The sequence below is a fragment of the Equus caballus genome, chromosome 18, assembly GCF_041296265.1.
Source record: "Equus caballus isolate H_3958 breed thoroughbred chromosome 18, TB-T2T, whole genome shotgun sequence".
Lineage (NCBI taxonomy): Eukaryota > Metazoa > Chordata > Mammalia > Perissodactyla > Equidae > Equus > Equus caballus.
The window spans coordinates 77,153,299-77,176,875 of record NC_091701.1 but is presented as its reverse complement, the minus strand read 5'-3'; the positions used below and the strand labels follow the sequence as shown (position 1 = coordinate 77,176,875).

The 23,577-nt window shown below is 38.1% G+C and overlaps 1 protein-coding gene across 16 annotated transcripts in view; it reads left to right on the top strand.

Moving 5' to 3' along the window:
* The window catches only part of TRAK2 (trafficking kinesin protein 2), a 61,654-nt gene that overhangs the window by 5,562 nt on the left and 32,515 nt on the right, over positions 1–23,577 (top strand). For 4 of the 16 annotated variants that reach the window (XM_023622353.2, XM_023622350.2, XM_070241611.1 and 1 more), the window contains exon 2: positions 19,258–19,547. In XM_023622353.2, the coding sequence (XP_023478121.1) occupies positions 19,457–19,547 (91 nt within the window). In that variant the 5' untranslated portion in view covers positions 19,258–19,456. Of the gene's footprint in view, positions 1–3,367; positions 3,673–7,426; positions 7,675–12,030; positions 12,142–19,257; positions 19,548–23,577 lie in introns of those variants that run through there. The other 12 variants (XM_070241601.1, XM_070241607.1, XM_070241602.1 and 9 more) reach the window with 6 other exon arrangements.

The window sequence follows — 23,577 nt, the reverse complement described above, 5'->3', positions numbered from 1 at the left end:
GCTGTATTGTGTAACAATGGAGTTGATAAATTATGTGTGTTAATGATGAAAGAACTCACCCGCCAGTTCAGTTAATAGTTCATTTCAACAGCAAGTATTTATCAAGTTGCTTGAGTTCCTGCCAGTATATTCCCATTCTGATCAGCAAGCAGGAGGAAAGGGAGAAGATAGCACCTTCCCCCTTCCTTCCTGGAAGAGGACTTTCAGGAAGTAAATTGTAGCATATGTTGTGAAAGAAACAAATTAGTTGCTAAGTTAGAAAATAAAGGTGGCAGGGGAGGCTCCTTTAGACAAGTGGACTGGTAACTTCTCCCTGAGGATGTTTTCAGCTGAGACCTGAAGGGTGAGAAGTTGTTAGCATATAAAGAACAATACCAAAGTCTGTTCAAGGGAGAGTGAATAGCTACGAAGGCGCAGAGGTAGAAGGGTGTGATGAGGAAGTGAAAAGAAATGACAAAAGGCCTGTGTGTCTGTGGCTGAGTCTGAGCAAGGAGGAGAGTGGTGCAAGATGAGGGAGGAGAAGGAGTCAGGGGCCAGACTGCGGCAGACTTTATAGGCTGTGATTTGAAGTGTGGATTTTATTCTAGGTATTATTAAGAACCATTAAATTTTTTTTAAGGAGTTTAGTTTTAAAAACATTATTCTTGTTTCCTTTTAGAGAATAGAGAGGAGCAAGAGATTAAGAATAGAATCCTGTTAGGAGATTGGTTCATAGTCTAAGAGATGATGACAGCTTGCATTAAGATGGTAAAAGAGGGGATGAAGAGAAGTGGGTAAATTTGACATATATATTGGTATTAGACTGTACGGGATTTGGTACTGCATTGGATGTGGCAAGGTGAGAGAAAGGAGGCATCTACTGTTTGTTAGATCAACTCAGGGGATCATAATCAGCTTGTGAAAAAATTGAGTGGAGCTCAGGAAGAAGTCTGGTCTGAAGAGCCAGATTGGGAGTTATTAACACTAAAAAGATAGTTTAATCTGTCGTAGTGGTTGGTTGGCACAAAGGAAAATGAATAACAGTAGCAGTAAAGAACCTGGTCACAATTGGAACTCTGGGAAACACCAACATTTAAGCATCAAGGGGAAAGAGCTGGGTGATGAAATGAAGGGATTTGAGAAAGAGCTTTCATGGTAAGATGTGGGCTCCAGGAGAGCCACGGGAGGGACGTTGAAGTAGGGAGGAATCGCCAATATTGAACCAGAGATGACGTAAGATAACAACTAAGAAGGTATGGTTGGATTGGTTAGCAGGACTCTTGGTGACGGAAAGGAAAGTGGTTTCAAGAAAAATCAGATTGTGCTGGAGTTGAAGTGTGAATGAGAGATGGGGAGAAGAGAATGCGAGTAAATATTCTTTGAAGAAGCTTGACTGAGGACAGAGGGTAGTAGCCAGAGGGAAACCCAGAGTCTTGAGGAAGAGATATTTTTAAAATTTTGTTTTTAATAAAATAGAAGATTTTGAACATAATAATAGACCAAGTAAGAAGATGACGCTAGTGGAAGATAAGGAGAACCAGTGGAGGAAAGTTTAGAGAGGGCAGGACTAGAGACTTTGAAGTAACATATATTTCATTATTTTTTTTTAACTGGATGGACATAAACACAAGGGGGAAAAATTGAAAGGTAAATGATAAAAAAATAAGTTTTTTTCCCCTTCTGTCTTCCAGCCATCCAGTTCCTCTTCTAAGAGGATTGCTAATTTACACTCCAATCAACAAGCATGCAAGTGCGTGGTTGGGATTATATTTGTACTTAATTCTCAGAGTTCAGGAGAAAGCTAGCTATGGATTATGTGGATTTATTGGTGGGAAGAATGAGAGTAGGAGAGATGGAGAACAGCCCAGAGGTTCAAAGATGAGTGAGAAAGATGTGGTACGGAATTTCTCAGAAAAGAGGGACTTTGAAGAGGATAATGAAGGGCATGCCTGTGGTGTGAGGCCCATGGTTGATGACCGAATTTTTGGCAGCCCCGTTCCACATGGTTTTGTGACCTTTTCAGGAGAATTTAACGACTTCTTTATATTTAAAATGCATGTCAGGGGCTGGCCCCGTGGCGCAGCGGTTAAGTGCGCACATTCCACTTCGGTGGCCCAGGGTTGCCGATTTGGATCCCAAGTGTGGACATGGCACCACTTGGCACGCCATGCTGGGGTAGATGTCCCACAAAAAAGGAGAGGGAAGTGGGCATGGATGTTAGCTCAGGGCCAGTCTTCCTCAGTGAAAAGAGGAGGATTGGCAGCAGTTAGCTCAGGGCTAATCTTCCTCAAAAAAAAAAAAAAATGCATGTCAACTTGGAAAATGGACATCTCAAAAATTCATCACTTATGTAAAGTAAATTCCTATCTGGGGTCCAGCCGTCAAAGCTCTGTTTTCTCCTCCTGTTGCTTTCGGTCATAGACATGTTGTGTGTGGTGCTTTGGGGTTACTCAGGCCAGAGGTGTAAATCCAAACAAAGGGAAGCTTGTTGGTTAAGAAAGATCACTCTCTGTCTAAGGAAGAAAGGAAGAGGAGACTGGAAACCGACTAAAATGTCTCTGAGATGGTACTAGTGTTCCTAACGCCCAGAATTTAACAATTTAAAAAAAAAAATTTCCTTTCAACCATTCTCATCTTTTTGGCTACTACTCTGCTAAACCACTGAATTTGCCTTTGTTTTATTTTTAGTCACAAAATTGAAGACCACAAATGAGACTTAGATTAGCAATTGTGAGTTTTTTAAAGAAGGTATTTAACCATTTCTCATTTGATGTGAGGCTTGTTTTAAATACATTCATAAACAGCTGCAAAAACTTAGTGGGAAACATGATAAAACTAAGCAATGAGCCAAAGATTCAGTTTTAGCTTTCCTATGAAACTGACAACTAGTTCTTTTTAGTTATTACAAGAAAAGTGGATACTGTGTTACTGCTGTAAAAATAACCCTTTTAACAGCAAACGCTTATAGTTCCCATAAAGCAAATAATGCAATGTTTTCTTTTGAATGTTCACTCTTAGCTGGATTTTTGTTTTTCAAGGCAATTTATTTAGTTGATATTAGACTAAAATATATTAATAATCAATTTTGTTCATTAAATTACTTTTTTAATTCAGTGTATTGATATTTTTAATCATTAAGCTTATAGTTAAGCATGTATTTCGAGCCTACTATGTGTCAGTGGCTTTTAGGTTTGGAGCACACAAAAATAAGACGGTCATTCAAGGAGCTCACAGTGCAGCAAGGAAGAAAGTGAGCACTTAGTCTTCTGGAAGCAGCCAAGCAGGGGAGTCATTATACACTGGTTAAGGAGCAAAATCACAATGAAAAATTTTAAGATTTCCTAAACCATTTTTCCACATTTATAATCCACTTTTTATTTCTCTATAGTAACAGTACAATTCTCACAAAAGGGTGGAGGACCTGTGCTTTTCTTGGGAGACAGTAAAGAAAAGACGGAGTGTAGTCATGGCCAGCCCAGGGAAAAGAACTCTGGGAGAGAAAAGCACTTGGTGACAGCGCCAGAGGAAGAGAAGCAAGCCAACGAAATCCCTCATGCTGGAGGCAGGGAAGACAGAGGTACCCGAGGAACCAGCAAAGGATGGAAAAACAGGTCCTGGGGTTCAGTCTGAAGCAGACAGACACCTTCCGGCTTCTCCGATAACCTGGTTATCTGGTTTCTCAGCCAACATCAGGTTGGACAGGGGGGAGGCCCCCTGGCAGCAGTAAAGTGTGGTGGTTGATGGCCTCACAGTGAGGGCGGAAACAAAATTAGAAGTGCACTTACAGTCTCCAAAAAATGAGCAATTTTGAGACCATTAAGTGAGGGAGAAAGAGCTCCTAAAAGCTTATAAACCTGGAGGATATCACTGTAGTCACTGTTTTATAATACAGTAGTTGCTAGTCATGGTATGACCTTGAGTCATCAAATTCTGTTCATCCATTTTATGTAAGGACTTTTTTTTTCCCTCCCATAGCAGTGTGTTGGACTTTTCTCATTACTATGTCTTAACGTCAGGGGGAAAACATCTTTCTACGAATGTTTTTGAAATAAGAAAACCGGGTGGGTGGGGAGGGAGTGTTAAAGATTTTTGTCACAGTGTTGTCAAACCCATTTCTAGGGAATGTTTGCAACATCGGTGTAAGTGACGGGCTTAACTGATAGAGCCCTGCGCAGAGGCTCACATCCCTCGCTGAAACCGTGGGAGGCCTATGCAGATTCTTGTAAATTGGGCTAAGAAAGCCTTCAATTTTCAAAAGCTGTAACAGTCTTATGTTTCTCACATCGTTTCATTTTTCTCCCTGCTACAGATTGCAAGCATGTAGCCTAACTCCAGATTGATTCATTCATTTAACAGATATTTATTGAATGCCTGACATTTGCAAGATATTAAGATATAGGTGGACTTAATTTATCAGAATAAGGGTTTATTTTGGTCTGTATTCTACTTAGTATTTTTAGCTGCTCAGAACGAGTTACAGAATTACTTCCAATTTACAGTATTTCTTCTATATTATCTTCTTGATGCTGTAGAATAGCCCATTGAGAGGCAAAATCAAACTCAGATTGGAGTTGTCTTATTAAGGAAATATATGATATACATAAAAACACATATCATCCTGCTTCATAGAAAATAACAGCCAACTTTGAGATCAGATTACTAATTTCTAAAAGCAAATATAAACCACTTAAGAAGAAATTAGGGGTTACTTGCTTTTTTCCCTTTATTCAGTATTTTCCCTCAGTGGAGTGGAGAGAGAGAATTGCATTTGAATTATCTCTGAGGCTTTTTCAAGTTATACATGCTTCCTTGCCCTCCCCAGTATCTTGCCAGTAGAGCTCAGAGCTTAGAGGCCCCAGCTTTGGAAAAACAACCTTGGGTTTGACTCTTGGTTCTTACTAGCTTGGGCAAGTTGCTTAACCTCTAAGCTTCAGTTTCCTCATCTATAAAATGGTGACAATAATAAGATGTGCATCATGGGGTTGTTGTGAGGATTAAAAGGGATCATGTACATACAGTATTTAACCCAAGGCCTAGCACATAGTAAGTACTCCGTCTGTGTTAGCTATTATTATTAGGAAAGACTGACTTTAGAACAGAATTGAGAATGTATTTCTTTATCATGTATTTTTCATTTGAAACACGGAATGCTCTTCTGTCTTTATTATCAGTTGTTTACCATTATAAGCTGATCTTAAAAACTTCTGTAGTGCTGGTTTCATTTGGTATATTCTACAGTAAAGTCATGAATTTAACTAATAGGTTTTGGTTTTTGCTTTTAGAGTCAAAAGAGCTAATTTCTGCTCAGGAAAAGTCTCTCAGGGCAGTGGTATCTCCTCTTCAATTGTTCAGGTTTAGAAATTAAAGTTTTCTCAGTGTACTCAGAGTTGATCAGGCCTGGAGGAAAGGCACACTAAGCAGACTCACTGAAGAGTGACAAATATGCCAGAATGTCTGCTCTTCATATACAGTAGAACTGTCAAGTAAACTGCATGTTTTGCTTCCCATAGTTAGTATATTTTTCCCTCACTGGAAAATCTGCGTGAGAAACCAAGTTACTGGAAGTTGTTTTCCTGTGTGTGCATCTAGAGGTGGAGGACATGTGAAGCATAAGGAACAGTATGCTAAGGGAATGGGGAGGGTTGGGCTGGGTAGCGGTATGCAGCCAAGAGCTGTGCCAGCTCAGAGGAGAGAGGGCTGAGGCTGGGAGACCAAATGGGAAGCTATTGCAGTAGCCAGGGACAGAGAGAACGGCTTGAACTAAGGCCATAGCAATAGACTCGAAGAGCAAGTTGTCAGGAGTTGGTGACTACATGGGAAGCAGGGACCGGGAAGAAGGGTGACTCTTACATTTTTGGCTCTACTGATCAGGGGAACTGATAATATTAACTAATTAGTAAAGCAGGAAAAGACAGATTTCATGGGAGAAGGATAATGAGTTCAGTTTAGAATGCGGTGAATTTATGGTACTGATTATAAATTGATACTGAGATTTCCAGTTTAGAGTCAAAAAATGCCAATTTGGGCTAAAGATAGAGACTTGGGGACTAGTTGTCTTATAATTGGAAGGTAAGGTCTTTGAAGTAGATGAGGTTCCTGAGGACGGAAAGGAGAGGGCCCATGAGGGCCCCCTGAAGAACTGGAGATGGCGACTATGAAAGGCAGGTGGAGGAGGAGGGCTCCCAGATTTCCTCAGCCACCCGGTGACTGTGTCCATCAAGCTCAGAACCCAGCTGTCTCCTGAGCTGCAGATAGCCAACAGCCACATCTCAAAAAATTTGTATTCTTAATTGGTTCCTGAATTTCATTGGCAAACCAAAATCATTCATTACATGTCAATTCTCCTTCAAAAGGTAACTTTATCGTGAAGTCCTGGAGTTGGTTGTAACAATTGGTTTAAAAAACAATGACTCTTATGTCTAAACTAATATAATTTGAACGTCTCTTGCCTAGTAGAATAACATTACTAAAATGGTTATATGTCTCAGATATGCAGAATTAGAATTACATATGTTTATACATATGTTTATAATAAGTATTCTTCCATCCTGACCATCGCTCACCCCCATTTTAATTTACACCCTGTTCCTGGTCGTGTAAGATTGCATGTCCTGCTGCCGCTGATCACTTTGTTGATCTGAAGAGCTCTACTGCCTACAGTTTTTCTTTTTGGAACTTCTACTTTTGAAGGCTTTGAGTATTATAAGTTTAAAATAACTGAAGGATTTAGGGTCATCTTAAGCCAGCAAAAGCAAATTTACATTGTATTAGTAAGGGACAATTTTCGGCAAAAAGAGAAATGAGGACACAGGTTTTCTACCTCTTCTTGAATTATTTCTGTTTTTAAAGTTTGTGTTTCCCTTACCACTATGTCAAAGTGCCGTTTCTAGGGGTCTTCTTTGCTATTTGAGCTGAACATAAAGTCCTGAAGAGCAAATGGTACAGTGATATTCTTAAGTCTGCGAGGATGATTATATCTATTCTGTTTATTTCTTAATCTTCTGTGAAGTGTTCGTGGGTTTTTAGGTGATGGTGTCTTTTAATTTAGTACCTAAATTTTGCCAGTCAACACTGAAAGAAAATGCTTTCTGGTTTGTTGGGGAAAGATTTATTTGATTCTAGAAGTATAGTACATATTTTAGTACTCACAGAATCAATTGTATTGTATAAAATGCTTCTGCTCAACATGTTTCCCTCCATTTTTGGTTAAGAGAACAGGAAATCCGCAAACTCTATAATGCCATTTACTCTTCATTACACATTTTTGAAGACCTATAATTGTTTTTTCCCCTTTTTTAACCATTACTTTAGTCAAAAGGATATAATTTTCGGTTTTAAAAAGAGATTTTAAAATATAATAACTATGATTTTATTAAAATATTCTGGGATGAAAATTCTTGACAGCAGCTGCTCTCGTGAACTAATATTTTATATGTCTGTAACCCAGATGTCCAGACAGAGCCTTTAAGAGCTAGATTGTTGGCCTGAAGCTTCAATGTCACGTTGTGGGGAAGCCAAACCCTCCCTAAGGTTTCGGTGGATTCCTGGTGTTCTTGCGGCCCCTGAGCCACTGCCGTCTGGAGGAGACTTCTTTCCCTCCCTCTCCCTCTCCAGAGAGAGAAGAAACAGTTGCTACCCGAGTCTTCTCAGAGCATCTTAGCCTTCCTTTGATGCTGCAAGGCCTCACCTTCCACTGTAAGTGGCTTTTCCATGGATTTGCCTGAAGGAGCTCTGCTGTCAGACGTTAAGATGATGAAATGTGTACCTTATTAGGTATAATTTGATAATAAGAGCCCTTCTACTAACTCTTATTTTCTCCATTTATCAAACTTTCCCAAATACCTAAATAATTCCTACTAAATTCAGCCTCCGTTCTTTAGAAGTTATAAGAAAACCCTATCTTGAAAAAACTTTTGCAGTGTTAGGATTGAATATATTCTATAGCATTGTGTAGCTCTTTTGCCAGATGGTACAGAGAAGATAATGCTCTCTTAAAAGGGTACAGAATTTCAGATAGACTTTAAGTATCAAGTTGTTCTTTCTCTTAGAGAAGTAAATCAAGACTATTTTGTGAATGTGATACTGAAGCCTACCCTTTTGAGGTTTGCATTTAGTGTTTCTGAGCTATTTCCTATCCTGTTTCCTTTGACTAAACTACCATACAACGTCACTAAATTATTTTTGACTGCCAAATAATAATTTGCTTTGTTTTTCGTATTTCTAAGCCAATCATGATCTTTTATAGAAAGGAGTTTGGAAAAAATGGGTGATGGGGAGAGGCATAAAACTATGGATGTATAATTGTGGTCAGTGCTATTTTAAGGCCTTTTATATATCTGTTGTCTCCTTTGATACTCATTGTCACTGTCGGATGTCAGGCAAAAGATGGAATTTCTGTCTAGAAGTAGAGTTTTGAAAAGATGATGTTGATATCGCTTATTCAGCTATATGTTGCATTTTCTGTAAGAGTTTGGCGTCATTGTAGTCTTTCATTCTGTGGTGCAAAAATACCATGATTTAGGGTATAGACCAGAGTTCAACAAACTATAGCCTTTGGGACAAATCCAGCCAGTTGTGTAAGCTAAGAATGTTTTTTGTATTTTTAAAGGGTTGGAAAAAACCAGCAAAGATAGGTGACAGAGCCTTACATGGCTGCAAAGCCTAAAAGATTTACTATCTGGCTTTTTACAGAAAAGTTTGCTGACCCTTGTTCTGGATTCTTGAGTTTTAAAGTGAATGAATAACCTGTTAAATGTTAGAAAATCACTGATGGAAACTGTTAATGGTTATATAATTGTATATTCTGAATACTGTGTAATTCAGAAATGAATTACTTTAAAATGATGGCATAGATTGATAATTGACATGGAAAGATAAATGAGTAGGCTGCTAAACAGCATAACGTTCTGTCTCCCAGTGAAAGATGGTCAAGTATTAAAAGTTGCTTTCATTTGATTCTTCATTTCATCTACTGCCTGGATTTTTTTAAAAATGAGCATATTACTTTTTTAACAAAGGTGCACACATGCATATGTGCGTGTTGTGTTGCGTTCATGTGTTTTAAAGAGAAAAAGAGAAAGTGAATGGAAATTGCCAGTGTAGCTTGTAGCTGATTTTCATCAGATGAGGGAGAGGTTTGTTTAAGGAATGTAGCTTATTATGCACCATGCACCACTTTTAAACTCTTGTCGTCTTTGAACTTAAACACTTTTCCCTTCCAAGCTTTTACTAAATAACGAAACACCTGAAAGTGTCAACAGTGAGGCTTAATCTCACTTTTTTTTTTTTTTTTTTTTTTACCATTTCCTTAGTTGACATCTAATTACACTGCTTTAGAAAAACTAGGTAGTAATATAAAATCAACATGGCCTTTTACGAAATTGCCGGGAACTGTGTCCACATAGTTTATGTCGCAGAGACTGCTGATTCTGCATACATGGTCTCTGACAAATGTTTCCTGTCCACATGTTCAGGATTGAAGCCACATTTTCTCATTTCTCACTGAAGGAGCATTCTCTCATTTTGCTTCTTCCCTTATTCACTTAGTACTGTATTTCTAGTGCTGTTACTTGGTGGTGTGTTCACCACATTTTACCTATCTACTGTCCAGGGAGCAGGCCCTCCCCCAATCTCATCCATGTCTGTTTATGGGCTGATATGGGAATTTATTTGGCATAGATATGCCCAGGAGCAGAATTGCTGGGTCTTAGGGTACATAGGTACTTAATTTGACTCCATAGTTTCTGATGATTCTGATGAATGGCGGCGTTAGTCGGCATTCCCACCATGGGCTTTTTATTTGGGGAATTTTTTTAAATGCTTTTTGGTGAGGAAGATTGGCCCTGAGCTAACATCTGTTGCCAATCTTCCTCTCCCTGCCACCCCCCAAACGCCAGTACATAGTTGTATATCCTAGTTGTGGATCATTCTAGTTCTGCGTGGGATGCTGCCACAGCATGGCTTGATGAGTAGTGCTAGGTCCCTGCCCAGAATACGAACCGGTGAATCCCGGGCCACTGACACCGGGCAGGCAAACTTAACTACTTGGCCCAGGGGCTGCCCCTGGAGGAAATTTTTCTAAGAGTTTCTCTAAGTCCAGGAGTTAGTGACAAGAAAGGATTACCTTCAGTAAGAACAATTGTTAGAACTCCTGAATTATTGCTGGGTGGCAGTTCCAGACGACACAGATGGCCATACTTTTTGTAAGAGCAAAAAGGGAAATACGTCTCCTAACATGGTTAATGTTAGACTTATAAGACTCTGACAATAAAATCCAGAGATAGTGGATAATGTTTATTAGATGCCATACTTAGTACTCCCGCACACTGGATGTGTGACTTTTCTGGACAGGTAAAATTTAATTATTTAAGCACCATAAAATATTATCTTTTAACGTTTTCTTTTAAATCGTGCTTTCCTAACTTCTTAAAGAGTAGATATGAAAGCATGATGTAACATTTTCCTCATGATTGGGGTCATATTTTAATAACTGTCATTTACTTTGATGAAGATATGGATGTGAAGTATGAAACAGAATGGCTCCTGATAATGACTAGACCTTGCTTTCTTGAAAAGATCCCTAATATTTTGGATCTTTTGCTTTTGTATTATTTGCCTAATCTTATAAAAGATAAAGTATGGAGTGTGCCACCATGCTTGTTTAATTAATGGCTGCTTTTCTGTAAAATCAATCATTGACTTGTCAGTGCTTCCTCGCCTAGAAAACCTTGAGTGTTGCTGTGGTGCTTTTAGCTCTGAGTAATTTGAAGACCCTGATGAATTGCAGGTACTTATTAGCAGTCAGCCACTCTCTTGCTATTCACTTTTTCTTTTTTTTAAAGATTGACACCTGAGCTAACAACTGTTGCCGATCATTTTTTTTTCTTCTCCCCAAAGGCCCCCAAGTGCATAATTGTATAGTCTAGTTGTGGGTGCCTCTGGTTGTGCTATGTGGGACACCGCCTCAGCATGGCCTGACAAGCAGTGCCATGTCCACACCAGGGATCCGAACTGGGGAAACCCCGGGCTGCTGAAGCGGAGCGCGCGAACCTAACCACTTGGCCATGGGCCAGCCCCTTGCTGTTTGCTTTGTTGAGGAAAGTACAGAGGAACGGTATCCCTTTCCACTACAGTAGTTTGGGCTGGATTACTTCAAAGAATATAAATTCATTATCTTTTGCAAAAAAGACATGAGGCTGAAATTTTCTTCAAACCTTCTTTACTATTTGGCTTGAAACCACATGCACCAGCAACATCTAAAATGGCATCTCTAAATATATCGGACAGAAAGCCCTGACCTCGCATGGTAGATTTGCTTTCTTGGTAGAAATCAAGTTTGCTGCGCAAACTGATTTGCTTCAAACGTGTAACTTAGGAACTTTCTGCATAGGGGCAAGTATGCTCCAGCGCAAGGGATTCATCTCTGCTGGTCACCAACAGATGGGCATTTTCTACTCAGCCGTTGTTATTTATAGCATGTTTGTTTTATGTGTGTATAGTTTTGAGGTATTTTGTAAATATTACAAACCCAGTTTTGTCCCTAAAAGTAGTGCTAGTAGTGATAGATTGATAGACACAAAAGTAGACATAGTGTAAAAAACTGAAGGTGAGAAAATCACGCATATTAAATATATGACTGGACAATGAGAATGACTATGAAGGACAATCACATGCTGTGTGAAAAAAGAGGTAGCTGTACAATTGACAGTCAGCCAAAGGTGAAGAAGTGTGGACGTCTGCGATGGTTTCGGCGGAGGGTCGTCGTTAAAGTGGGATGCCTATTTAGTCAAAGGTTAATTCAGGTTAAAGTTAAGCGTTCAAGGGCTTAAAGGCTGAGCATGGTGAATGCCAGCGCTGCTGTGGAAGCTTATCAAAAACCACAGATGGCCCCCTGGGCTCAAGGCCTTTTCTAATCTGCAGGTGAAGCTCTGGTGTGGATTCCTTAGCTGCCAGCGGTTCCCTCCCTTCTGTTGGGAGAGATTGTGGCAGGGAGGGGTTCCTGCCTCAGCAAACGTTCACTGTAAACAAAACAGGGCAGTTTTAAAAAAATGCCCAAAATACGTCAGCTAGGAGGAAATGCAGACCCCATAAGCCTAAATCTCACTCATGGTTTTGGACTTTTAAGCTCATGGATTTAACAGCCTTTTGGAATCTAACCTGTTTGTAAGTAGAGCTGCCTACATATATTTCGTATTCTGAAAACCATACTCATCTTTACCTTGAATGGCACCAAAAACGAGGGACAAAATATTTACTGGGCACGAATCCTGCTTCCTCAGGGTGAAGGTTACAATTGCTGGTAGAATAGTTGTGCTGGATGTAGCCAGTGTAACATGCTGTGGCACATCAGTGCAGCTGGGCTTGGTGTTGGCATGTGGTCTCTGCCTTTGTGAGGGCTGTTGCTCACTATCCAGCTTGGGTTTTGGTGGTGACACCACTTCCCCCCTTTTTTTTCAGCTTTTAGCACTGAAGCCATCAAGTAGTCTTTTTGTGGTTCAATATGTGGTTTTAAAATTATTGTTTTTTATAAATCTTATTATTTTTTTTGCTGAGGAAAATTCGCCTTGAGCTAACATCTGTGCCAGTCTTCCTCTATTTTGTGTGTGGGTTGCCGCTGCAGCATGGCTTACAAATGGTATAGGTCTGCTCTTGGGATCCGAACCTGTGAACCCGGTCTGCCAAAGTGGAGCATGCCAAACTTAACCACTATGCCATGGGGCTGGCCCCTGTAAATCTTATTTTTGATATAGCCAGATACATTAAAATTAGTAAATCTCTGTCTTTGTCAAAAATCTATTATTTAATGTAGGAACACTATACATTTCTTTTATTTTTAGATTACACAGTTTGCCCTGTGTCTGGATTAGGGTTGCCACTACCTATAAGAGCTGCTGCTGGAGTTGGTGATTGGCACTGTTCCCACTTCTGCCTGCAGATCAGCAGCCAACATGTATTTTAAATTAATCCTCAAAGTATTATTTGTACAATAAAATTTCAAAATATATTTCTAATTTAAATTTTTGTTAAATCAGTATGCTTACCGTAATTCTAGGCTCTGCTCTCCTATTAATTTAAAGTTTCCTTGAATTGTTTTTAGCCCTTTCAATAAGGCTGTTTTGGCCAGTGTCCTGTTTTAAGGAAGTAGCAACATTTTTTTTTTAAGACACAGGGCTTATATTTAGACTCACTGTTGACCATTTAGTTTCCATGGCTAGGCTAAACTGTCTAAATCATGAGCCATGTTGTTTTTTGCCAGCAATATTTATATCAATGACATGTTTTGGTTGGTCTTTTTAAGTCTCATTCCTATTAAAATAAGTCACTTGTCTATTTTACTTTATTTTCTCCTAAATGTGCATGAATTACAAAGGCTGGCTTCTTGTTAAATAATGCATGCTTGCTTAATTGTTTTATAAAGAAAAGCAGCGAAGTTGTTCCTAAAAAGAGTGAATAAAGATCCAGCATGGAAAGTAGATGGTACTCAAGGAAGTACTAAGAATATGTGTCTACAAACTAGGAAAGGCACTGAGACTGTATTGTTTGTGCTTGCCAGAGTTTAGTTTCAGCTACGTTTAGGACTCTGACTCTGCATGCATCAGAGAGGTAGAAAGAAAATGATCAATGGCAGTAAACTAACATCACTGTCAGAGGGCAGGAAGTAAATGTGTCTTATGTTAACAGAAGATGCTATTAAAGCAATTGAGCAGGGTTTACATTGTACCCAAGTTGGTGTAAGGTACAATGATAATAATGATAATAAAATAGTACTATTTTGTGGTGATAGAAATAATAATAACTAATATTTGCAGAGCGTTTATTGTATTCTAAGGTGTTGTTCTAAGAGCTTTACAGGTGTTAACTCAGGTAATTACTCCAATGACCCCCTGAGGTAGGTGCAACTATGATCTCCACGTAACTCACTTAATCCCCATAGCAACCTGATAAAGTAGACTCTGTTATTAGGCCCATTTTACAGATAAGAAACAAGGTTAAGTAATTTGTCCAAAGTCATACAACCAGTAAGTGGTGAAGCTAGGGTTCAGGTATAGGCAGTCTAGCTCCAGAATCCATGTTCTGAACTGTTGTGGTGGGCTGAATCATGGCCTTCAAAGGTATCCAGATCCTCATCCCCTGGAACCTGTGAATATTACTGTATATGGCAAAAGCGATTTTGCAGAAGGGCCTAAGTTAAGGATTTTGAGATGTGGAGATTACCTTGAATTATCCCATTGGGCCTTAAATGTAATCACAGGTGTCCTTACAGGAGAGAGATAGAGGGGGATTTGGCAGAAGGTGGTGATGTGACAGTGGAAGCAGAGAGAGAGATTGGAATATGCTGTGCTGCTGGCTTTGAAGATGGAGGAAGGGGCCCTGAGCTGAGGAATGTAGCTCCAGAAGCTAGAAAAGACCAGGAAACGGATTCTCCCCAAGAGTCTCCAGAGGAAGCACAGCCCTGCCAATACCTTGGTTTTGGTGCATTGAAACCATTTCATCCTTTGACGTCCAGAACTGTAAGATAATAAGTTGGTGTTATTTTAAGCCACTGAATTTGTGGTAGTTTGTTGTAGCAGCAATAGGAAACTAATACAGCCACTATGCTCTGGGTACAGGTACTAGTTTAGTTAAGACTTTTGTTATGAGCAACCTTTCTCCTGAATCCACGAAGGAATGAGCTTCAGTAGTAATCGCCCTCAGTAGTCCTGCTTTATGGCACTTGTCGCTTTTTTGCCAGGAGAGCAGATTCTCAGTCCTTATCCCTTTCTATATGAGGATTGTTCAGAGAGAATCTTTAGACTACATCTATTACATAGTCAAACAGGGTAGCCATTCTGAGTTCAGAGTTGGCTGTTGAGCCAGAAGCTTAAGAGAGATTAGGCAGAAGACATCATCTTTTCTTCAGGCCAAGCGAAAGGGGGAAGCTGAAGGGAACGATCATTTTAGTGTCTACTTTATGCCAGGCACCAAGCTAGGAATTTCTATTTTTATTTAGTCCTTGTACCTGACCCTCCCTATAAAGAGTAGTTTATTACTCCCATCTGGACAATGAGGAACTGTTAGTAATGTGCTCAAAGTCTGAAAACCAGTAAATAAGGTGAAAATTGAGGCTGATCTTGTGGCACAGTGCATACATTGTTCTATACTCAGCTTTGCTACTCCAAACTAATCCTACTGAGGAGCTCAGTCTAGACCAGGGCATATCCAAAGGCTTTACTCAGTTCTAAAAGGTCACCAGGAAAGACATCATTTCCAGATGACCCCTGACCTGGTTCAGTCTGCAGGTTGGGCAGGTTCCTGGAGATCTGGATTCTTCCTACATGATTCCAGAGATGGACTTAGTTCTGTGTTCACCTTGGTTTCTCTATTCTTGTAGGTAAGAGTTAAGACCAAACCATTAACAAAACCTCCAAAACTAATTGAAAAGCAAGTCTCTAGAGCAAAGAGCTGAAGTCCATAGTTGAAACTTATATACAGTTTTTTCTGTTCCTATGTGTTATAGGTAAATATAAAAAAAAAAAAAAAAAAACAGAAAAAGTAGGAATAGTAATGTAAATATAGGATTAAACCAGCTAGTGTGTAACAGTGTGGCAGGCAGAAGGTCCCAAGATTATCATTAGATTTTCACAACAATCTTTGATTGAAATGTGGTTAAGAACCACAGTTCTGTTTCAGAACCGGTTTGGACCGGTATGAGAGGCACTTTGCTTTTATCCCCTCCCTCTTCATCTGCCTCCCTCGCTCCTCCCTCTTTCTTCCTTATCTTCCCGCCCCTCTCCACTTCCATCTTCACAAGCAAATTTGTAACTTACCGCTTTTTTAAAAAATGCTTTCTTAGAAATTGAAAATAACTTTTAATTACACTTGTATGTGTAGAAAGTAGAAGTCTGTTCTTTACTGAAATTCTTCTAGAGGTAGTGATCTAATTACAAGCATCTAAATGTAGGGGGATCACTGTTTAAGAAGTTGATCTAGGAAATCATTGATTTAGACAGTTGGCTATTTGATGCCTGGATTATTTTAGTACTAGATCAGGGGTTGGCATGCTTTTCATGTAAAGGGTCAGTTAGTAGTTATTTTAGGCTTTCATGACTATAAGGTCTCTGCCACAGTTACTAAGCTCTGCCATTGTAGCATGAGAGCAACCAGTTGACAGTACCTAAACAAATGAGCATGGCGGTGTTCCAATAAAACTTCATTTATGGACATTAAAATTTGAATTTCATGTAATTTACACATATCATGAAACATTTTAACTTTGACTTATTTTCAGCCATTTAAAAATATAGAAACTGTTCCTACGTTACAGGTTATACAGAAACAGATGGCAGGCCAAATGAGGCCTGAGGGCAGTGGTTTGCTGACCCCCACTACATTGCCTGTTTATTCTTTCTTTTTAAAGATTGGCACCTGAGCTAACAACTGTTGCCAATCTTCTTTTTTTTTTTCCTTCTTTTTCTCCCCAAATCCCCCAAGTACATAGTTGTATATTTTAGTTGTGGGTCCTTGTAGTTGTAGTATGTGGGATGCTGCCTCAACGTGGCCTAATGAGCGGTGCCATGTCCACATCCAGGATCCGAACCAGCGAAACCCTGGGCCGCCAAAGGAGAGCGCACAAACTTAACCACTTGGCCACGGGGCCGGTCCCTCACCTGTTTATTCTTATGTTTGCATTGCCATTTTATTTTTGTTAATATATCACTGGATTCATAATCTGTAAATCCGAGTCTCTGGAGTATTGTAATTTGAAAGACCTTGGTAGAGACTGTATGTGACATAAAGGCATAGAGCGAATGATTTTTGTTGCCTACCCAAGAATCATCGTTGCCCCCTTCTTTCTTGGCATCACGCCCCCCCCTTCTTCTAGTTGAGATTTTCCTTAGATACTTGGTGATTTTGTACTTTAGGGGAGGCTGCTTTCTTCCTCCTCCTGATTTCTGGGGGTGGGGTGCACAAATCTTTGCTGGTTCAATCCAATTTTTGTTCCGTTCCCCTTGCAGTGATTGACTTAGAAATGGCAATTTGGACAATAAGATACATGGGGAAGAATTCAGTTGCATACAGTAGACTGATCTTGGGTATGAAAATGAATTTTTGACAACTGGAATTAAAATCAAAGTACCTAAATAAATACTTTTGAACTTCATGTTGACCTGGCTAGTGCAGATTGCTGTGTTGACAAACATATTTTAAGAAAATAGTTATATATATATATAAATAGAGTTTTAAAAATTATTCATTAAAATTTTCTGAATTCAAATATAGAAAAATTAAATGCCAATATGACAAAAGGGAAGGACTTTTGGGAAGGACTGTTGTTTATTTCATTATTTATTTTTTTCCTTATAAAATACTTTTTAATGGAGTAATAGAAATGGTGAAAAAAGAAATAAAAATGAAAACAAATAACCCTATGACAACAACCATAGAAGTTTCTGAAATTTTACTGGTATGAGGAAATCTGAAAGTCTGGGTGTTGGAAATCCTGGTCTGTACCCACTAAACTCTGTTCTTACCATCCCAGTTCTTGACTCCTTGCAGCCTGGCTTTGGGCCTAAGCCAAGATTACCGTTGATTTTATCGTTCCCTCTACCCCCTTTTTTAAACCACGTTTCCCTTTTGACTTTTAATTCTGTTGGCCGTCTGTCTCTGAAACTCCCTTCCCTAGTATTTGCTCAGAGTGCTCCTCTATTCACCCCAGTGACCATTTTTCAGTCTCCTTTATTGCCTTTATTTTATTCCCTTCTGTTTCTTGGGGGTAACTCTTGAAAAACACCGAATTTTACAATGCTTGTAGATAGTAGGCGTGAGAATTAATTAACCATAAATAGAAGCTGCAAGTTGCTAAGTAGACTAGTAAAGGCTGTCTTTTGATACAAAGCTAGGCTTGTAATTCGTATTGAACAGTTCTCCTAACTGATAACAATTCCTGTTTGGTTTTTTAAAGTACACACGTATGTTTAATGTATTATATTCCTCTGTACCATTATTAAACCCATTTCTTTATGGGATATTTTGATTCCAGTTGTGTGTGTGTGCTTTAAAAAAAAAAATATCTGGGCATCCTTGTGCCTACATCTTGGCATACTTTGTGAGTATACCCATAGTTTCGATTCCTAGTGGTAAAATTGTTGAATTATGGTGTATGTATATTTAAAAGTTTGGTAGATATTGCCAGTGGCCTTTCTGAAAACTTGTACTGATTTATACTTTTATCAACAGTCTAAGAGTAAGCTTTCTCCATATCCTCTCCAACAATGAATATAGTAAAACTTAATGTGTGCTAATCTCTAATCAGTGAAAAATACTTTCTTTACATTTTTATTTACTTTAATTATAATTGAGGTTGGGGTTCTTTTATTTCAGTGGTTCTCAACTGGGGGTGATTTTGCCTCCTCTCCGCCAGGGGACATTTGACAGTGTCTGGAGATATTTTTGGTTGTTAGAACTGGGAGAGGGTCTGGGGAGAAGATTCTGCTGGTATGCTGCTGCACGTCCTACAATGTGCATGACACAGTGTTATCCAGCCCCAAATGTCAGTAGTGCCAGGTTTGAGAAACCATTTTTATAGTATTCCATTTCTTCTCCTTTCTTGGCTCATTTTTCTTGAGTTATTTTATTGGTTGCTTTAGGGTTTATAGTATACATCTTTAACTTACCACAGTCTACCTTCAAGTGGTATTTTACTATTTCACGTATATAGTAAAAAAGCCATACAACAGTATATTTCCATTTTTTCCCTCCTGGTCTTTGTGCTATTGTTGTAATACATTTTACTTCTATGTATGTTATAGCTCCCACAATATATTGTTATTATTTTACTTTAAACAGTCAATTATATTCAAAATTTTAACAGCTTTATTAAATTATAATTAACATACATTAGATGCACAATTTCAAGTGTACAATTTGATAAATTTTGATATATGTATACACTTATGAAGCCATCAGACAATAAAAATAGTGAACATATACATCATCTCCAAAACTTTTCTCTTGCCCCTTGGTAATTCCTACCCAAACCCCAGGCAGCCACTGATCTGTTTTCTGTCTCTATAGATAAGTTTACATTTTCTAGAATTTCATATACGTGGAATTATAAACTGAGTACTTTTTTTTGGTCTCATTTCTTTTCATCCAGCATAATTATTTTGAGATTTATTCATGTTGTTTTATGTATCATTAGGAAAACATTCGTAGTGACAGACATTGTGGGTAGTTGGCCTGCTGTTATTAAAGAGCATGCTGAGTTCTAAAGTCACTGGAGATTTGTTCTTTTTTTAGGTCATGAGTGTCCAAGGTATGATAATCACGTGAGAGCACTCATTGCTGCTGATGTCATTGGAATCATCGGAAAAAATCTGTTTAAAAGAAAATATCCATAGGACCAGATCCATTTCTTTATTGAATGGCTTGATGGATTTCCTTTTCTCTGATTCCTACCAAAGCTGTCCTTCTCAACCAAAGCAAGAAAGGATCCTGCATGAGTCAATCCCAGGATGCTGTTTTTACATCACCAACAGGTGAAGAAAACCTCATGAATATCAATCACAGAGACTCAGAGAGCATCACTGGTGAGTCCAGTTTAATAAGTACTGAAGTACTGTTGCTTACAGGATAAAATGCAGGCACCTCAGTCCTGCGTATAATACCCACCGTGATGAAACCCTGGCCTCCCTTTCCAGCATGGTCTCCTCAGGGACCAGCTGAATTAATGTCTCATCTCTAGTCTCCTATCACATTATCAGAGTCTGCTTTGTGTGCTGCTCCTTCTCTCTGACTCCCCTTACCATGTGAGCCACTGGTCAGCAGGAACTGTGTTATCTTCATCTTCCTGTCTCCATAGGGCAAGGACAGAGTTGCTAGTGTTTGCATGTCCTGCAAGTACATGAAAACAGTCCCCAGTACATAAGAGGCTCTCAGGACATACGGAGTATACAAACACAGGAACATACCCAAAAGCCCTTATCTGCAAGACTAAATCAGAACATCTCTGAACACCCAAAGTTTTTTCTAAACCTTGGTTCTAAAACTCATTGGTCTACAAAATCTGACCTGCGCAGCTATTTCTAGATTTATCTCACTTAGTTTGAATACTAATGTTTACTGAAAATGTATTAATATATTTAAATATGGGGTGCTGCTATAAAACCAGTTGGGGATGTTAGATAACAAAGTAAATGCACAGTACTGCTTTTCTAAAACTCCAAAAAAGTCTGAAGTTTTTTTTGTTTTTTATTCAGCTTTATTGAGATATTGTTATTAAGATACAAAAAAAGGCACCCATTTTAAGTGTACGGTTTAGTTTTGACAAATATATACACTTGTGTAACCACCAGTACAATCAAGTTGTAGACCATTTTTATTATCCCTCGAAAGTTTGCTTGTACCCAGATCTCCCCACTCCTTACCACTTGCTCCAGGCAACCATCCGTCTGCTTTCTGTCACTATAGATAAAATTTGCTTGTGCTAGAATTTCGTATAAATTACTCTGTTTCGTGTGTCTGGCTTTTTTATGTAGCAAACTGTTTTTGAGATTTACTCACATTGTGATATTTACCAGTATTTCATTCATTTTTATTGCTGGGTTGCAATTACACAGCTCTTCCCTTGTAGCAGAAAAGCAGTCATAGACAATACGTGGAAGAACAGATGTGATTGTATTCCAATAAAACTTGATTTACAAAACCAGGCAGGGCAGCAGCTAGAGCTGGCCTGCGGGCTGTGCTTTGCTGACCTCTGCTTCACAGCATCAATACTTGGTAATGTCAATGTTTTTTATTTTAGCCATTCTCATAGGTGTGTACTGGTATCTCTTTGTGGTTTAATTTATTTTTCCCTGATGACTAATGATGTTGAGCATCTTTACATGTGCTTATTGGCCATTTTTAGAACTTACTTTGAGTTGTTTATTCAAATCATTTGCCCACTTTAAAATTCCTTACTATTGAGTTGTAAGTGTTCTTTATACTTCTAGATGTGAATCCTTTGTAGATAAATGAATTGCAGATATTTTCTCCTAGACTGTGGCTTGTCTTTTCATTTTCTTAATGGTATCTTTTGAAGAGCACAAGTTTTAAGTTTTGGTAGAGTCCAATTTATCAGTTTTTACTTTTATAGTTCATGTTTTTTGTGTCATTTCTAAGAAACCTTTGCGTACCTCAAGATCACAAAGATATTCTCCTTTGTTTTAAAAGTTTCATAGTTTTTACTTTTACATTTAGGTCAATGGTCCATTTTATAGTTAATTTTGAATACGGAATGAGGTTAGAGTTTAGATTTTTTTTTCCAATTGAATTTTCAGTTGTTCTGCACCAGTTGTTGAAAACATTATTTTTCACCGTATTGAATTACCTGGGTAATTTCATTGAAAAAATCACTTGGTTATATATGTGTAGGTCAATTTCTGTTCTCTGTTCTGCTCCTTTAATTTCTAAGTCTATCTTTACGTTAATACCACATTGCCTTGATTACTGTAACTCTATAGTAAATCTTGAAATCAAGTAGTATAAATTCTCCAACTTAGTTCTGCTTTTTCAAAAATTATTTTGGCCATTCTAGATCTTTCACATTTCTATATAATTTTAGAATTCACTTGTCAATTTATACAGAAAAGAATGCTGGAAATTTGAATGGAATTACATAGACACTATAGAGGATTGACATCTTAAGGCTCTTAAGTCTTCTAATCCATGAACATGATATGTCTCTCCATTTATTTAGATCTTCAATTTCTGAAAAGTATTTTTGTAATTTTTATTATACAGGTCTTACAAATATTTTATTAAATTTAGTCTTAAAAATTTGGGGTTTTTATGCTACTATAAACAGCATTATTTAATTTTATTATCCAACTGTTCATTACTAGTAAATAGAAATGAAATTAATCTTCTTATATTGACCTTGTATTCTGCAACTTTGCTTAAGTTACTTAGTTTTATTAACTTTCTTAAAGATTCCTTAGAATTCTCTAGATAAACCATAACATTGTCTGTAAATGGAGATAGTTTTTCATGTTCCTTTTCAATCTGGATGTGTTTTATTTCTTTTTCTTGCCTATTGAATGGGATAGAATATCAGTATATTTTTTAATAAAAGTGATGAGAACATTCTTGCCATATTTCCAATATTAGGAGAAATGTGACAGTCTTTCACCATTAAGTTTCTTGAGAATACACTTTATCAAATTGAGAAAGTATCCTTCTCTTCCTAGTTGGGTGAGAGGTTTTTGTTATGAATGGGTTGAATTTTGTCAAAAGCCTCTTCTCCATTTATTGACATGGTTTTTCATTTTTTGCTCTTCAGTGCGGTGAATTCTGTTGATTCATTTTTGAATTTTAAACCAACCTTGCATTCCTGGGGAATACTCTACTTTGTCATGATGTGTTATCTTTCTTATATATTGTGGATTCGATTTACTAATGTTGTGTGTGTGTGTTTCCCATTTGTGAGAATTAGTGGTTTGTACTTTTTTTGCAGTATCTTTGCTTGATTTTGGTATTGGGATAATGCTGGCCTCATAAAATGAGTTGTGAAGTATTCCCTCCTCTATTTTTGGAGTTTGTGTAGAATTGTTATTATAGCATTGTCTATCTTTTTACTTTTAACTTATCTGACTATTTAAAGGACATCGCCTGCAGATAACATAAAGTTAGATCTCTCTCTCTTTTTTTAATCCAGTCTGATAATCTCTACTTTCTAATGGGGGTATTTAGACCATTTCCATTTAACATAATTATCAGTTTGGTGGAGTCTACTGCATTCCTACTTCTTTTCTATTTGTTTCATTTGAAAGTTCTTTCTTCCTTTTTTCCTCTTCCTTCCTTCGAGTTGAGTTTTGTTTTTAGGATTCCATATTCCAATATTGATGACTTAGCTATATCTCTCATTTTTCTTAGTGGTTGCTCTATGTTTGCAATATAAGTTTTTAACCTATCACAGCCTATCTTCAAATAACATTACACTATTTCATAAACCTTACAACAGTATTCTTCCATTTCTCCTACTGTCCTATGTATTATTGTTGCCATGCCTTTTATGTCTACATATGTTATATACATATTGCAGTGTTGTTATTTTACTTTAAACAGTCAATATAAATTAAATAAATTGTGAGAATAAAAGCTTTATATATTTATACACAGATTTACCATTTCTGTCACTTTTCTTTCTTTCTTTTTTTGGAGGGGGGGAAGATTTGCCCTGAGCTAACATCTATTGCCAGTCTTCTTCCCTCTCTTTTTTTGCACCCCCCCCTCAAAACTCCAGTACATAGTTGTATATTCTAGTTGTAGGTCCTTCTAGTTCTTCTGTGTGAACCACCACCACACCATGGCTACCGACAGATGAGTAGCGTGGTCCCACACCTGGGAACCGAACCAGGGCCACCAAAGCAGAATGTGTTGAGCTTTAACCACTAGGCCATCAAGGCTGGCTCTGCTTCTTTTTGTAGATTGAAGTTTCCATCTTCTATCCTTTTTGCCTGAAAAACTTTAACAATTCCTGTAATATAGGTCAGCACACAATGAATAGTCACAGTTTTTTGCTTATCTGGAAAAGTCTTTATTTCACCTTTTTTGAAAAGTGTTTTCACTGGTGTAGAA